Source organism: Oncorhynchus keta, chromosome 15 (genome assembly GCF_023373465.1).
Source record: "Oncorhynchus keta strain PuntledgeMale-10-30-2019 chromosome 15, Oket_V2, whole genome shotgun sequence".
In the NCBI taxonomy this organism is placed as follows: domain Eukaryota; kingdom Metazoa; phylum Chordata; class Actinopteri; order Salmoniformes; family Salmonidae; genus Oncorhynchus; species Oncorhynchus keta.
Window position 1 is genome coordinate 38,860,864 of NC_068435.1, and position 16,733 is coordinate 38,877,596.

Below are 16,733 nucleotides of genomic sequence, written 5' to 3' on the forward strand. Positions count from 1 at the left end.
AGACATTCTTCGGTTGTGCAAACCCACAGTTTCATCAGCTGTCCGGGTGGCTGGTCTCAGACGATCCCGCAGGTGAAGAAGCCGGATGTGGAGGTCCTGGGCTTGTGTGGTTACACGTAGTCTGTGGTTGGGAGGTCGGTTGGACGTACTGACAAATTCTCTGAAATGACGTTGGAGGTGGCTTATGGTAGAGAATTTAACATTACATTCTCTGGCAAAAGCTCTGGTGGACATTCCTGCAGTCGTCTTGCCAATTGCGTGCTCCCTCAAAACATGAGACATCTGTGGCATTGTGTTTTGTGACAAAACTGCACATTTTAGAGTGGCCTTTTATTGTCCCCAGCATAAGGTGCGTATATGTAATGATCATGCTGTTTAATCAGCTTCTTGATATTCCACACATGTCAGGTGGATGGATTATCTTGGCAAAGGAGAAATGCTCACTAACAAGGATGTAAACAAATTTGTTCACAAAATTGGATGGAAATATTATTTTTGTGCATATAAAACATGTCTGGGGTATTTTATTTCAGCTCATGAAACATGGAACAAACACTTGACATGTTGTATTTATATTTTTGTTCAGTGTACTAAGGCTGTGTTTCCAATTCTGATGTTTTTTTCACTCATTTGTCTTTTGACCAATTACAATATCTGATGTGATTATTCAAAAATCTATTAGTGCAAAAAAAGATCAGAATTGGGTTGCCTGTGTAAACCTAAGTGATCCACTATGGAGACCACCCACAATGATGATTTTCTGTACCATTGCAAACTTTAAAAATATGCATAGTTTCCATTCTCTGAAGGCAAACATTAAAATACTAGAAACTATTTCTCTCCCAAGGACACACACACAGACACACACAGACAGACACACACACACAGACACACACACACACACACACACACACACACACACACACACACACACACATGATTTTACCAGTAGTTACACTTAATACAGGTTACTTACTGAGGGAAGGTAACAGATTTTATATAACAATATACATGCTGCAACTATCACTCACTCAATGGCATTTTCAGCTTCTCATCATCTGCAAGCACTTACGCTATTGTTGTGGTTTCATGCTAACAAAGCCAAAACGTATTTCAAATATTCCATTAACCTTTAACCGCAACAAATCTTCAAAATCGTTGCGGAATAACCTAACCTTTGCGCTCTCTACTCTTCATTGCAGTGTGAAGTTGTAACAGTTGTTCATAAACGTTTTGGCTGTGGCGTCCTCATCTGGGTGTGTAACAGGAGTGTACCAGTGAATAATGCATGTTTTCTTTCTTTCTCCCTGTTTTTCCCTCTCCTCCCTCTTAGCTGAAGACCGAAGTCACGCCAATGAACGGCCTACTGATTGGAGTTTCTTGAAGCCTGGTGACGCCCCGGCAATGTCCAATCGGCATCCGGGAACCAGGAAGCGTGGCAGCCAGTGCCTGCTCCAGGTGCTGACCTGTTAAAGAACCAGCCAGTACAACACCACGACCTCTGACCTCACCGCCAGAACAGCCATGACCCCACAACACCTCCTCTGCCTCACCCATCACCCCATCCACCTCTCAGCCTAGTCTATAGCATCGAATGTCAACCCTCAGAGCACTCCATCCATTCTTTCTTTCTCCACCATTTCTCTCCTGCCGGCAATTCTTGCCCAAGACTCTTGCACCTCGAGCCTTACCTGAATTCGTCCTCCTTTAGTTTTCATTCCTCTACCCTCGTTCGACTGTTCTTCATTCATCTTTTCTCCCATCCCCACCCACCCCTGTTCTTCTGTTGGTGTCTTCTAGCTCCAGAGACTGTTGGTTCAGTCTGATGTTTGCCTTGTGAGTGTGAAAAAGAAGGTGGTTTGAAATGTGCCTCTGATGGTAACAGTAATGTGTGTCCTTGACTGCTGTAGAAGAAGTAGGATTAAGCTGCCCCTAGACACTGATCTATGGTCAGATTTGCTTTTTCCCTAATGGTTAAGGTAATGAGCGGGGTAAGCTGGTCCTAGACACTGATCTAAGGTCAGATTTGCTTTTTCCCTAATGGTTAAGGTAATGAGGAGGGTAAGCTGGTCCAAGACACTGATCTAAGATCAGATTTGCTTTTTCCCTAATGGTTAAGGTAATGAGGGGGATAAGCTGGTCCTAGACACTGATCTAAGGTCAGATATGCTTTTTCCCTAATGGTTAAGGTAATGCTGGTCCTAGATCTGTGGCTGAGGGAAGCTTCTACCCAGAGCATAGATAGTGTGCTCCTCTGCCTGGTAGCTTTTGGATGGGATAAGTGTCAATGCATGTGAACTCAAGGCTTGAGAAAGGAAATGTATACAAACGTATACACACAAAGTACAGTACACACACATACATTCACAGACATACATGATCAATCCATTTCTTTTCAAACAAATCTTCAACTTCAATTGCCACTAAAAATGCAAGCTTTCTTCTTGTGGCATTTCATCAATGAGGACTTTCTTTGCAAATACAATGCAAAAAATACAATGACATCCACAATCTAGCATATCTGCTGGAATCACAGTGGAGGAATGTATAGGTGTGGCAGTTCTAGGTAATTGTGTGCTATATTTATCTGTGGAGGATGATACCTCTGAATGGTCTGTCTGCCATTAGCCAAGGCTTCTGGATAGCAGAACAAAGGCCCCGTTCCATTTCAATCACTAACCCCTTCCCCATCGGTGTTCACAGATCTGAATGGGCCAGATAGGTGACAGCAATATGGTTGTGGCTCCACCTAGCCCTCCGATGATCTAACACAGAATGGGTAATGGCTAAAGAAGGCGCTAGGGGCTGAAACGGACCGAGGCCGAACACGCGTATTCAAGCTCCTCTTTAGGAGTCCTCAGACGAGCATGTGCAATAATGTTGTTATTTAAATGATCATGGCACGCCAGCTATTTTTCCTTTTTGCCTGACACTGGAACTTAATCATTGAGCCACTCTTGATAAGGTGAAAAAGATTGTCAGTACAATATTATACTACTTACTATCCTGAATACTACTGAGTGAAATGAAATGTAGTTTTGGTGCAGTGTCGATGCATCAGAGGTTTTAAAAAGGAACAGTCTCAACCTTTGTTCGTGGAACAGAGGTTCACCATTACTTGCCAAAGTTTGAACTTTGAACTCTTCGCATACTTGTTTGCCTTACCTATGCAAATGACAGCCTACTATAAGCATGATGTGACTCTATAGGAAGACATCAGCCTAGTATATGAGACCATCTATGACATTATGATGGCGATATCATTTGATTGGCTGCTCTTTGAGAGCCATTTGAAGCAGAGACGGTAACCGTCAGATGATTGGTTCACTTTAGTTGGACATGTGCTTTATAAACGAGCACATCTTGTCATTAATGGACCAAACCTTTCAAAAAGAGAATCTTTCACACTAGGCTACTACTGCTTTGTGAATGAAAAAAAAACTCAATTGGGCTGCTGTGAGAGATGTACCACAACACCAGAGAATATCATTCTGGATTGTTACATTTCCATTGGACTTCTTCGAGGTATTTGTCTTGGTTTAGACCGCCATTGCATTCCCATGGTGTTATTGGCAACATGTTCCTTATTCTCCTACCTGTTCCAAACTTTGGCAGGCTACTGGTGGGACCAATGTTCTAGATTTCACAATCGGTGAAGCTGTCACCCCCAAAGGTGTTTCTTCCTACGCTGCTTTTGATTGTTTTAAGTGTTCTTGCTGTACATTTAGCCATTTTCACATTGTAAATGGCTTGTCTTTCTCACTGTATTCTGTTGACCTTTTTTGTGTGTGGATAATCATGTCAGACTTTAGCTCTATACGCAAACGTTGAATATCTGGGTAGCTGTGCAATAGCTCTGCACGATCTGCTTGATGTTAACAATCATTTTATCAAGAATAGTTACGCGTCCTTGAGTGTTTTTCTTTTCTGCTTTGTATGGTTTATTAGATTTTGATAATGCCAGATTGTAATAAAATAGTCACAGCTATGAAATCATAAATGTATGCCTTTTCTTAGGATATGACGGAAACCAAACAGTGGTATTACTTACACGCCCACCTAATATTAAGCTTTGGATGGATAATGTTGCTTTGCTTGCCTTTAAAATGTGCTCCTAACACTTACTTGGAGTTACTAGCGTTTGGTGTCTATCCTAGATATATATCACAGTAGATCTGCCAACAAGGTCTTGTTTGCACTCAACTCAATGGAAAGTCCCTTGAGGTAAATTGCCAAACACTTTAAGATAAAACCCCATGCTGTGTGTTTCATTTGACAAATTAGGATTTGATGAGAAGATTGAGAACGATTAAGGAAAATGAATATTTTTCTACCAAAGCAGAAACACAAACCATAGATGTATAGGATTGTGTCAGAGTAGAACAGCACATTATCACGTGAACAACGCGTTGTGTAGAAAGGAATCCAACAGCCGTGTTAACTGTGTCTAGTAGTACTTATGTAAATAATGCTATGTGATATCGAAGAGCAGCTTGGGTTGTCAGGTTGTGTGTGTGTGTGATGAAGCTAACTAGGATGCCGACACCGAGCTGGACCATGGGCTCTGTCTCTGAAGATGGTCACTGTGTGTGTGTGTTATCACAGAGGACTTTTTGTGTTAAAAAAATAATAATAAAAAGTTTTAAAAAATACCGTGTCACAACTTTTGGCGTTATAGGGGTGTCTGTACAGTGCAAGGGGAATGTACAGACATTTACTGATTCTGTTGATTCTTCTTCTATTGAATATGTTCTACAGCTAGGCCAGATGGAACACAGTCAGCCACATCAAACATCAGTCAGAGACACTACTGATACTTTAGAGTCAACATGTCTCCCCTTTTTTATTTGCAAACTGAAACAATCTTCTACAGTACTTGGCTTACAATGATGCTGCAAAGCATTTTGGAGAAGAAAAAAACATGTTAGCTAACAGATTTAAAATTCAAGTTTTGTTTTTACCTAATCGAGTTCCAGAATATCACATCGTTCACTGAGTGTACAAAACATTAGGAACACCTGCTCTTTCCATGACAAACTGACCAGGTGAATCCAGGTGAAAGCTATAATCCCTTATTAAATCCACTTCAAATCAGTGTAGGTGAAGGGGAGGAGACCGGTTAAAGGTGGATGTTTAAGCCATGAGACATTGTGTATGTGTGCCATTCAGAGGGTGAATGGGTCTGACAAAATATTTAAGTAGCTTTGAGCTGGGTATGGTAGTAGGTGCCAGGCACACCAGTTTTAGTGTGTCAAGAACTGCAACGCTGCTGGGTTTTACACGCTCAGCGGTTTCCTGTGTGTATCAAGAATGGTCCACCACCCAAAGGACATCCAGCCAACTTTACACAACTGTGAGAAGCATTGGAGTCGACATGGGCCAGCATCCCTGTGGAACACTTGACAGCTTGTAGAGTCCATGGCCCAGCCCTGACGAATTGAGGCTGAGGGCAAAGCGAGGTGGAACTCAATATTAGGAAGGTGTTGCAGTGTATCGTCTCAGAGTGAGCTATGGCTTTCAGTAATCATTTCTTTACTCAGTTTTTCAAATAAAATCTCATATATTTATATTCTCTTTGGAGTATATACCTACATATCAGCCCACGTTGATTACTGGTATCAAAAGCAACAGGTACAGTACTCTTACAACGTACAAATATGAAATGGTGTATGGTCAAAAATGTGAAGTTTGATTCACAGAACACTCAAATGTAACAATCTTGATGAAAGTAAATTACGCTTTTCCACATTCCATATTGGCCATTTTATACTTTACAGAATGACATTTTGAATCTTGATTGAAATCCATATTGGCCATTTTATACTTTACAGAATGACATTTTGAATCTTGATTGAAATCCATAAAATCCACCACATATTCAGTAAACTGTTCGTACTAGACATTCAATTGCTCCACAACATTCAAGACAAACCAGTATTTGGGAGTGTAAGCTATAAATATGGCACACAGACAAATAGATTCCTATTGGATAAATAGAAAATGGGCTAGAGAGACACGTAGCGCAGCCATTTCTGTATCTAGGCCTAGAAAATGCAGCTTGGACACCGAGGTCCAACATAAAGCTACTGTGCAATATTTTTCCGTACACCTGCATAGTTAAAAGCTTATGTCAACAGTCCTGCTTAAAGCATTTGTTGGAGACACATGGGTGGGTAACTCAAGTGCTTGCATCACCGTGTCATAAAGACATAAAGCACAGTTCAATTTACAGCCTATCCAATTGCATATCATGGTTCGATTAGTGGTCATCGACCCATTGGGACCAAACCAGGAAGTTACTCCAGTCATGTCCAACTACAGTAATAATACGGAGAAAGAATGGGACCATAATCCAAGCCAGTGACATTCAACGGCCCTCTTTCCGTGTTCATATCTTTTCAAAGCTCATTTAATAAAACATCATCTTGATTATATGCATTTCCAAGTTCCATCAGGACTTTTCTTCAAACCGTCATGTTTTTAATGGAACTAAATGTTCTTTCTACACGCCCACATGCAAAGAAGTGCTCCACACAAACACACACAGTAGTCTCCTTCTCAGTCCCTTTTCTTATCGCTATCAAACTGTGAATGCTAAGTATTTTCCCTTGTGAGGGTCACACGCTGAGACTCAAATGAAACCCTATTCCCCATCGAGTGCATTACTTTGAGCCCTTTGTGGAGCCCTGTAGGTCACTGGACAAGGAAAAGGGTGTCCTTTGAGATTTGCCCCCAGTCTCATCAGTAAACTGTTAGTTTAGTGCAATCTCAGCTACACGATGGTTAAACCCAGTACAGTGTTAACATGCCACCCTCTATCTGCACCTACACAGACAGGTTAGATGGGCTTGTAGAGCAGAGATGTGACGTACTTCTTCTTATACCTGTGAGTCGCACTGAGCACCATCACGCCATCCTGAGGGAGGGGAAAGGGAGTGAGAGAGACAGACAGATCATGTAAGTCTGATCATGTAAGTAATACATTACTAATGCTATGTTATGAAAGGGACTGTTAATCTATAAGTAGTGCAGTAAGAAGTGGGATGGGGCTGTTGATGCCCTCCTACTGTACCTTTATTGAGAGAGCATAAAGGTGGTTGAGCATCACGTGGTTGGGTTCAGGCAGCAAGGCTGGGTCGCACTGTAGGAGAGGGAAAGACGGAAGACGAATGAGCAATCAAGAAGTTTCCGAATGAGTGTTTACCACACGCCGATGTGAGAGAGAGAAAGAGAACAGAGAGCAGGAGAGAGAGATAGAAAGAGAGGGAGACTGAGGCAGAAAGAACTTTACAGAGATGTTGGTGTCCTTGTTGAGGATGACTTGGAGGAGGTGTGGGGGGAGGATGGGCGGGGCTTTGAAGCGTTCCTCAGGCCTAAACATGTACTGCTCCTGTCCATAGGGCCCTGGAGGGGAGCTGGACAGATCTAAGGAGACACAATAACACACACACACACACACAGCATGACATTCATATACTCTCAAAGGGTGACACGGATTTCTTGTGTTTTCACCAACTTACATAACTTATCCTAAACACCTGCTCATGATTAATTATACAACGGGTTGGTCAAAACAAGCATTGTGATTGGTTGAGAAGCGTTCTAAGCCATACTAAAAAAGCTGTTTATCACGGGTAAGCCTATGACACAATAATTAGAATCTTGTTTTCTGTTCCATCTGAGAAATCCCTGCTTATCATCTGTCCCAGTCCCATCAGCTCAGCCAGCCAATGTATTAACATGATCTGCAACGTAAAAGGCATCTACACATTATTGGGGGGGGTTGTACAAACGTTTCTGTCTGTCTCTCGACATTTGCAACATAATTTCTATGTTAAAATTCGATCTCCACTGTCCTATTCAGAATTAACGTCAGGACAAGACTGGCATATTTTCTCAGCCAGTCAAAATCATGACTCAGCATAATGTTTATGGGTATATACAAAATAAACGTCAATAGAAAAGCAGGTCAAACTAAATGAAACGCAACTACTTTGCTGTTCTTCTAGCTGCACGGATTGACGTGACTGTGTTAGCCTTGACACATCTTGGTCAGCAGAATGCTATGCTTAACCCAAGAGGGACAACAGAGGATTTAGAGCGCCTACTGACCTGAGGTGTCGGTAGACTCCAGAGAGTCCACCTGCAGAGCATCGAACACCTCAAAGTCCGACTGCTTCACCTCGATCAGGTTGTTGATGGTGCCCAACTGGCTGGTCACCACTGGCTGCAGGAGGGAGTGTTATAGCAGGGTTAACCAGGGCTTATAAAGAGTTAATAACAAAGACAGTACAGCTGGATCGCCAAACCACATGACTGCAAATGGCCATTTTCTTTTGGGGGGGATAGGCCTGGGTTGCTTCTCAAAAATGACATGGAAATAAGTCAAGTCACTGACTTTATCCTGCTATCCCTGTCACGTTTTTGTACTGTGTGCATATGTAACTCAGTTGGTAGAGCATGGCACCTGTAACGCCATGGTAGTGGGTTCGTAAGTTGCTTTGGATGAAATGGCATATACATACAGTGCATTCGGAAAGTATTCAGACCCATTCAGCCATTTCATCCAAAGCAACTTACAGTGGTGCGTGCATACGTTTTACGTATGGGTGGTCCCGGGAATCAAACCCACTACCTTGGCGTTACAAGTGCCATGCTCTACCAACTGCAGACATCTCAGAACAAATTAGTCAGGATTATTCTTAAACTTCCAGCACTTACGCATCTTGACTGTTCGACTGTTCTTTCTTTGAAAGCCTTCGATGGATCAAGGTGGAGGAGCCTCTCAGATTAAATTGTGTCTTGTACGTAAAATTGTCCACAGTATGGTCCACAGGTACCTACAGTGCTTTGCAAAAGTATTCACCCCCTTGGCGTTTTTCCTTTTTTGTTGCATTACAACCTGTAATTTAAATAGATTTTTATTTGGATTTCATGTAATGGACATACACAAACTAGTCCAAATTGGTGAAGTGAAATGAAAAAAATGACTTGTTTCAAAAAATTCTAAAACAGAAAAAAAAAACAGAAAAGTGCTATGAAGCCCCTAAATAAGATCTGGTGCAACCAATTACCTTCAGAAGTCATATAATTGGTTAAATACAGTTCACCTGTGTCAAGTGTCACATGATCTCCGTATATATACACACCTGTTCTGAAAGGCCCCAGAGTCTGCAACACCACTAAGCAAGGGGCACCTCCAAGCAAGTGGCAACATGAAGACCAAGGAGCTCTCCAAACAGGTCGGGGACAAAGTTGTGGGTTGGGTTATAAAAACATATCCTAAACTTTGAACAGCCCATGGAGCACCATTAAATCAATTATTAAAAAATGGAAAGAATATGGCACCACAACAAACCTGCCAAGAGAGGGCCGCCCACCAAAACTCACGGACCAGGCAAGGAGGGCATTAATCAGAGGCAGCAAAGAGACCAAAGATAACCCAGAAGGAGCTGCAAAGCTCCACAGTGGAGATTGGAGTATCTGCCCATAGGACCACTTTAAGCCGTACACTCCACAGAGCTGGGCTTTACGGATGAGTGACCAGAAAACCTCATAGCTTGCTTAAAGAAAAAAATAAGCAAACACGTTTGGTGTTCACCAAAGGGCATGTGGGAGACTCCCCAAACATATGGAAGAAGGTACTCTGGTCAGATGAGACAAATCTAGCTTTTTGGCCATCAAGGAAAACATTATGTCTGGCGCAAAACCCACACCTATCATCACCCCGAGAACACCATCCTGCTGTGGGGATATTTTTCATCGGCAGGAACTGGGAAGCTGATCAGAATTGAAGGAATGATGGATGGCGCTAAATACAGGAAACTTCTTGAGGGAAACCTGTTTCAGTCTTCCAGAGATTTGAGACTGGGACGGAGGTTCACCTTCCAGCAGGACAATGACCCTAAGCACACTGTTAAATCAACACTTGGGTCGTTTAAGGGGAAACATTTAAATGTCTAGGAATGGCCTAGTCAAAGCCCAGACCTCAATCCAATTGAGAATCTGTGGTATGACTTAAAGATTGCTGTATACCAGCGGAACCCATCCAACTTGAAGGATATGGAGAAGTTTTGCCATGAAGAATGGGCAAAAAGCCCAGTGGCTAGATGTGCCAAGCCTATAGAGACATACCCCAAGAGACTTGCAGCTGTAATTGCTGCAAAAGGTGGCTCTACAAAGTATTGACTTGGGGGGGGGGTGAATATCTATTCACGCTCAAGTTCTGTTTTTTTGTCTTATTTCTTGTTTGTTTCGCAATAAAAAAATATGTTGCATCTTCAAAGTGGTAGACATGTTGTGTAAATCAAATGATACAAACCCCCCCAATATCTATTTTAATTCCAGGTTGTAAGGCCACAAAATAGGGAAAATGCCAAGGGGGTGAATACTTTCGCAATCCACTGTATGTAACTACTTTAACTTGGTACGAGATAACCATAACTATTCCACTAGAAGGAGTGAAACTGACTTCCTTTTAGATGTAAAAGTGGTATGGGGAAACTTTTTCATGCTGCTTCATTGGAATAGTCTTCCAAATAATCTGAAATGTAGAACCTCGAAATGTAGTTTCAAGTTCTCACTGAAAAAATGGCTAAATAGTAGCATGTCTCAAAAGTGAGCCGTAAGATTATAGTACGTGGCCGAGAAGGAAATGCCTGGGATTGCATATAGTATTTTGGTGCCTGTTGTTTATCATATTGTGATCGTCTTGTATATATTGGGAATGTAATGTTTTATATATTAAGGGTATGTCCGTAGTTGTTTATTAGGCAAGGGAATTGCACTAGTTATCTCATGTTATAAAACAAACCGTCTGTCATTGTCCCCTTCAAAAGGACCACAATCGAAATAAGCTGTTAAGCTTTATTGTGTTGTCCTTTATGATTTTCTTAAATTGTAGGTGGAGGCGTCAGCGGCTGGAGCACCCTTATGTATGGATATAAATAATTGTCAAATAAATTAAATCAATCAACCAGCCCCTTGAATTTACGCCTTATTCTAAAATGGATTAAAAAATACTAACATTCCCTCATTGATCTACACACAATAACCCATAATGACAAACCAAAAACAGGTTTTTATAAATGTTGGCAAATTCATAAAAAGTAAAACATTGAAATAGAACATTTACATACGTTTTCAGACCCTTTACTCAGTACTTTGTTGAAGCACCTTTGGCAGCGATTACAGGCTCGGGTCTTCTTGGGTATGAGGCTACGAGCTTGGCACACCTGTATTTGGGGAGTTTCTCCCATTCTTCTCTGCAGATCCTCTCAAGCTCTGTCCTGTTGGATCAGGAGTGTCGCTGCACAGCAATTTTCAGGTCTCTCCAGAGATGTTCGATCGGGTTCCTGTCTGGGCACTGGCTGGGCCACGCAAGGACATTCAGAGACTTGTCCTGAAGCCACTCCTGCATAGTCTTGGCTGTGTGCCTAGGGTCGTTGTCCTGTTGGAAGAATAACCTTCGCCCCAGTCTGAGGTCCTGAGAGCTCTGGAGCAGGTTTTCATCAAGGATCTCTCTGTACTTTGCTCCATTCATCTTTCCCTCGATCCTGACTCGTCTCCCAGTTCCGATTGCTGAAAAACATTCCCACAGCATGATGCTGCCACCACCATGCTTCACTACAGGGATGGTGCCAGAGTTCTTCCAGACGTGAGGCTTGGCATTCAGACCAAAGAGTTCAATCTTGGTTTCATCATACCAGAGAACCTTGTTTCTCATGGTCTGAGAGTAATTTAGGTGCCTTCTGGAAAACACCAATCAGGCTGTCATGTGCCTTTACTGACTAGTGTCTTCCGTCTGGCCACTCTACCATAAAGGCCTGATTGGTGGAGAGCTGCAGAGATGGTTTCTCCCATCTCCACAGAGGAACTCTGGAGCTCTGTCAGTGACCATCAGGTTCTTGGTCACCTCCCTGACCAAGGCCCTTCTCCCTTGATTGCTCAGTTTGGCTGGGCGGCCAGCACTAGGAAGAGATTTGCTGGTTCCAAACTTCTTCCATTTAAGAATGATGGAGGCCACTGTGTTCTTGGGGACCTTCAATGCTGCAGAAATGTTTTGGTACCCTTCCCCAGATCTGTGCCTCGACACAATAATGTCTCGGGGCTCTACGGACAATTCCTTCAACCTCATAGCTTGGTTTTGCTCTGACATGCACTGTCAACTGTGGGACCTTATATAGAGAGGTGTGTGCCTTTCCAAATCATGTCCAAACAATTAAAGTTACCACATGTGGACTCCAATTTTTTGGTTTTTCATAAACCTGCTTTCGCTTTGTCATTATGGGGTATTGTGTGTAGAATGATGATTTAAAAAAAATGTATTATCCATTTTAGATGGATGTCAAGGGGTCTGAAAACTTTCTGAATGTACTTTATATGCATTTTTTTACTGGAAAATAAAATCAATCAATCAATCTAGTAGTCTACTTTAAGCCAGAGCCCTATGTAGGGTTTACCTCTGAGGGGTCATGGACCCACTGTCCGTCCACAAAGAACTTGTACTGGTGCTCTCCCTCTGGCAAGTCCAGGATCGCTACAAAGTCATTGTGGCTTGGGGGGGAAAAAATCTGTGTTAATGTACTATTAAATGTGTCAAAATGGTGTCACTAATAAAAGGTAGTATATGAGTAATACAGTGTGCAGACCTTATTGGTAAGCCAGGGCCGCTCCTCTCCTACCTCTTATTGAGGGGGATCTTGTTGCCCCAGTTGTTGAAGGAGCCCGCGATGTAGACCTCTTTCCCTCCTCCGGCCCAGCGGATGACTGTAGGTCTGGACTGAGGCCCTGTCTTCACCAAGTCATCCAGGTCAGGCTCCTCCTTGTCCGACGCCTGAGGGGAGAATCAGCTGAAATCACAACGTGGGAATGACAGGGTCTAGGTGTTCTTAGCTCTTGTCCATGGCGTCTACGTGCGACCTGGACCTGAGCTAAGGTGGCGTCATCTCCTTCAAATGGGCTGGACATTTCCCCCCACCTACATCTGTTTCCACACTCCTAAAACAGATTACATCCAACTTTTTGATGGGTTAGGGTAAAGGTTAGAGGCTACTGTGAGGGTCTTCACAGCCCTCCATAAAATAAATCCTATGATCCAGTGCTGAGGTACCTTGGAGGACCCCAGTCCGTGTGTGTTGAAGATGTTAGGATCGTCTGTGCTGTCCACCATCTTGCTGGGCTCATGGTCTTTGTCGCTGCCTCTGCTGTCTGATCGATGGGCCTTAGCGCCATGGCGATCACTGGACATCCGGTCACCTGTGTTACCCATGATCCTTCACTCAGTCTCCAGCCAGGACAAGCTGAAAGAAAACATATAGAGTCATCATCACCCATAGCACATGCTCCAGCAGGTATATTTCACTGGTCATCCCCAAAGCCAACACCTCCTTTGGCTGCCTTTCCTTCCAGTTCTCTGCTGCCAATGACTGGAATGAATTGCAAAAATCACTGAAGTTGGAGACTTATATCCCCCTCACTAACTTTAAGCATCAGCTGTCAGAGCAGCTTACTGATTGCTGCAGCTGTACACAGCCTTCTGTAAATAGCCCATCCAACCAACTACCTACCTCATCCCCATATTTGTTTTTCTGCTCTTTTGCACACCATTATTTCTACTTGCACATCCTCATCTGCACATATCACTCCAGTGTTAATTGCTAAATTGTAATTACTTCGCCACTATGGCCTATTTATTGCCTTACCTCCTTACTTCATTTCCAACACTGTATACAGATTTTTGGCAATGGCAATCATTGATAGAGAATAAAGTAAACAAAATTATGTATTTAAGAATGGGAAGGATAGAAATATCACACATAGAACTGATCTACCACTTCTTAGACTTGCTATCAATGAGAATAACAGATCTATAACTCACTTTTCTATGTGAAATTGGTTGGGTTACATATTACAGTTTTAATTATTACACAGAAATTATTTGATACCGAGATAAAAACGGATACATTGGACTTTTAAGCAAAATGTTTTGCCTTTTCATTTGTGCTACCCTGTAATTTGCATAACTAGCTAGCTATACAGAATAGCCAGCAAATCTGCGAAAATCCATGTCTAAAGTTGGCGATAATGGTAACAGCTGAATATTGACTGTACTTAGCTAGCTAACGTTAGCTGCAACATAAATAGAAGCGCTCTGCTTGGCCCAACAGCTGTCTAGACACTTCTGACAATCATCAAGTCGGTCTTGGATTTGCTGCTCCAAAATAACGAAGAAACAAACTTGAACGACCAAGCAATCTGGCAATGATTATAGTCTACAGATCAAATTCAATTGCTCCCTGATCGCAGCAGGGAATAGTTTTAGCTGGCTCAACGCCTTTCGTGGGCTAGGCTATACTTAGGGTGTGAAATGTCAACACATGACATTATGCTAACATCATGACACCACATTTTAATCAATCGAGTCTGTATGTGGCAGTTACTCACCAAATTACACGATTTGGAGTTTTTTTACCACTGAGTCTTCCTCTTCAACAACATCAACATTCTTCTTCACAATGCGTATCACCAACTACGGATACACCACAAGGAAAAACTATACATACATTGGGACAAATAGAGAAACCCGTTTCTTGAACTGAAAGGTGATACACGTACACCTAACCTGGGCCCGGTTTCCCGAATGTAGGTTTACGAGTGTTTTAACGATGCATCTTTCCTTCAACAGTCGAAGATGGATCATGCGTTTCCCAAAACACTGCGCAGAGAGAAAACACCACCCAGAGAGAGCGGTCGCTGTGCGTCATTGAACCATGTTTCGATACTGATAGGATAAAAACGTTTAAAAACGCAGCACTGCTTTCACCATATAATTATTTCACAATAGTGCACGGATCAGCTCCTAGTGAAATATTACCACATATGGAAGCTTATTCTAATGACCCAATAAAAATACAATAAATGAACGATTTGGCACATCATTGCGCAGATTATAAACTAAACAATCTTGGCTGAGGTGAGGAAGACATTTAAGCGTGTTAACCCTCGCAAAACTGCCAGCCAAACGGCATCTCTAGCAGCGTCCTCAAAGCATGCGCAGACCAGCTGGCTGGTGTTTACATACATATTCAATCTCTCCCTGTCCCAGTATGTTGTCCCCACATGTTTCAAGATGTCCACCATTGTTCCTGTACCCAAGAAAGCAAAGGTAACTGAACTAAATGACTATCGGCCCATAGCACTCACGTCTGTCATCATGAAATGCTTTGAGAGACTAGTCAAGGATCATATCACCTCTACCTTACCTGACACCCTAGACCCACTACAAAACGCATTCTGTCTGTACTGGGTCTGAAGTTCAAATGCATGCAGGTGATACAGTGATATATGTGCAAAGAGCAAACAACAAGCTGCACAATAACTCACTACTGTAATGGTCCAGCTTACAAAGTGGCTCAGTGACTCTTGTTTGCATCTCAATGTGAAAAAAAAGAGGGCAACAGATGCTACTGAACCAGATGTCTATGTGTCAGGGGAGAAGCTCCAGGTGGTATCTGATTTTAAGTACCTTGGCATCATACTTGATTCCAACCTCTCTTTTAAAAAGCATGTGAAAAAGGTCATTCAGATTTCATTCCAATTTATACAAAATTGTTTGACTCCAGAGGTAGCAAAACTGTACTTCAAATCTATAATACTCCCCCACTTAACATACTGCTTGGCTAGTTGGGCCCAAGCTTGCTGTACAACATTAAAACCTATTCAGTCCGTCTACAAGCAGGCTCTCAAAGTGCTTGATAGGAAGCCCAATAGCCATCAAACAGAAAACCCAAACATATGGCAGCAGATCCACAAGGTCTGCCATGAGAGGTGACTGTATTTTCCTTAAGGAAAAGCACCTTTAGTAAATCTGCTTTCTCTGTGAGACACACAACTGCACCACCTATCACACTTTCACAAAATGTATGAATACATGGCTAAAGGTCAATCACGTTTGTGATCATAATCCCTATCTGTGTATTGCCGCTTTCCATGTTGTCTGTAGCTTGTGAGGTGTGGAAACACATTGTTGCTTTTATGAATTTTGTCTTGCTGCTTTTTGTGCTATGTTGCTCTGTCTGTATGCTACGTCTTGCTTGTCCTATGTTGCTCTGCGTGTGCTCACTGCTCAATGATTGTCTATATTGTAACTGTTTTTAATAACCTGCCCAGGGACTGCGGTTGAAAATTAACCGGCTGGCTAAAACCGGCACTTTTACTGAAACGTTGATTAATGTGCACTGTCCCTGTAAAAATATACTCAAACTCAATTTGCTTACCGCCCCAATAGATCCACAGACAATGTTATCACACATCTGGACAAGAGGAATACCTAAGTAAGAATGCTGTTCATTGACTATAGCTCAGCATTCAACACCATAGTACCCTCCAAGCTCATCATTACGGTCGAGAACCCTGGGTCTGAACCCCGCCCTGTGCAACTGGGTCCTGGACTTCCTGATGGGCCGCCCCCAGGTGGTGAAGGTAGGAAACAACACCTCCACTTCGCTAATCCTCAACACTTGGGCCCCCACAAGGATGCGTGCTCAGCCCCCTCCTGTACTCCCTAATCACCTATTACTGCGTGGCCACGCATGCCTCCAACTCAATCATCAAGTTTGCAGACAACACAACAGTAGCAGGCCTGATTACCAACAATGATGAGACAGCCTACAGGGTGGAGGTGAAGGCCCTGGGAGTGTGGTGCCAGGAAAATAACCTCAGCCAACAGCAAC

General features: G+C 42.7%; 2 protein-coding genes across 3 annotated transcripts in view; one reads left to right on the top strand and one right to left on the bottom strand.

Moving 5' to 3' along the window:
• LOC118395242 (myomegalin-like) overlaps nucleotides 1-3,993 on the top strand; it is a 57,499-nt gene extending 53,506 nt beyond the window's left edge. The window contains exon 45 of the mRNA XM_052464270.1: nucleotides 1,334-3,993. Coding sequence (XP_052320230.1) covers nucleotides 1,334-1,473 — 140 coding nt within the window. The 3' untranslated portion in view covers nucleotides 1,474-3,993. The remainder of the gene's footprint in view (nucleotides 1-1,333) is intronic.
• An 818-nt stretch (nucleotides 3,994-4,811) lies between these two features.
• Nucleotides 4,812-15,035, bottom strand: LOC118394899 (5'-AMP-activated protein kinase subunit beta-2-like). Of its 2 annotated transcripts, none has more exons than XM_035788541.2 (9): nucleotides 14,624-15,035; nucleotides 14,446-14,530; nucleotides 13,112-13,301; nucleotides 12,684-12,835; nucleotides 12,462-12,555; nucleotides 8,113-8,227; nucleotides 7,292-7,425; nucleotides 7,073-7,141; nucleotides 4,812-6,916 (listed from the first exon to the last, which is right to left on the bottom strand). In XM_035788541.2, the coding sequence occupies exons 3-9, from the start codon at nucleotides 13,268-13,270 to the stop codon at nucleotides 6,839-6,841; spliced, it is 801 nt and encodes a 266-aa protein (XP_035644434.1). In that variant the 5' UTR covers nucleotides 13,271-13,301; nucleotides 14,446-14,530; nucleotides 14,624-15,035; the 3' UTR covers nucleotides 4,812-6,838. The 2 variants fall into 2 exon arrangements, with proteins under 2 accessions (XP_035644434.1, XP_035644435.1); XM_035788542.2 differs by having other exon boundaries at nucleotides 14,617-15,035.
• Nucleotides 15,036-16,733: the final 1,698 nt, after the last annotated feature.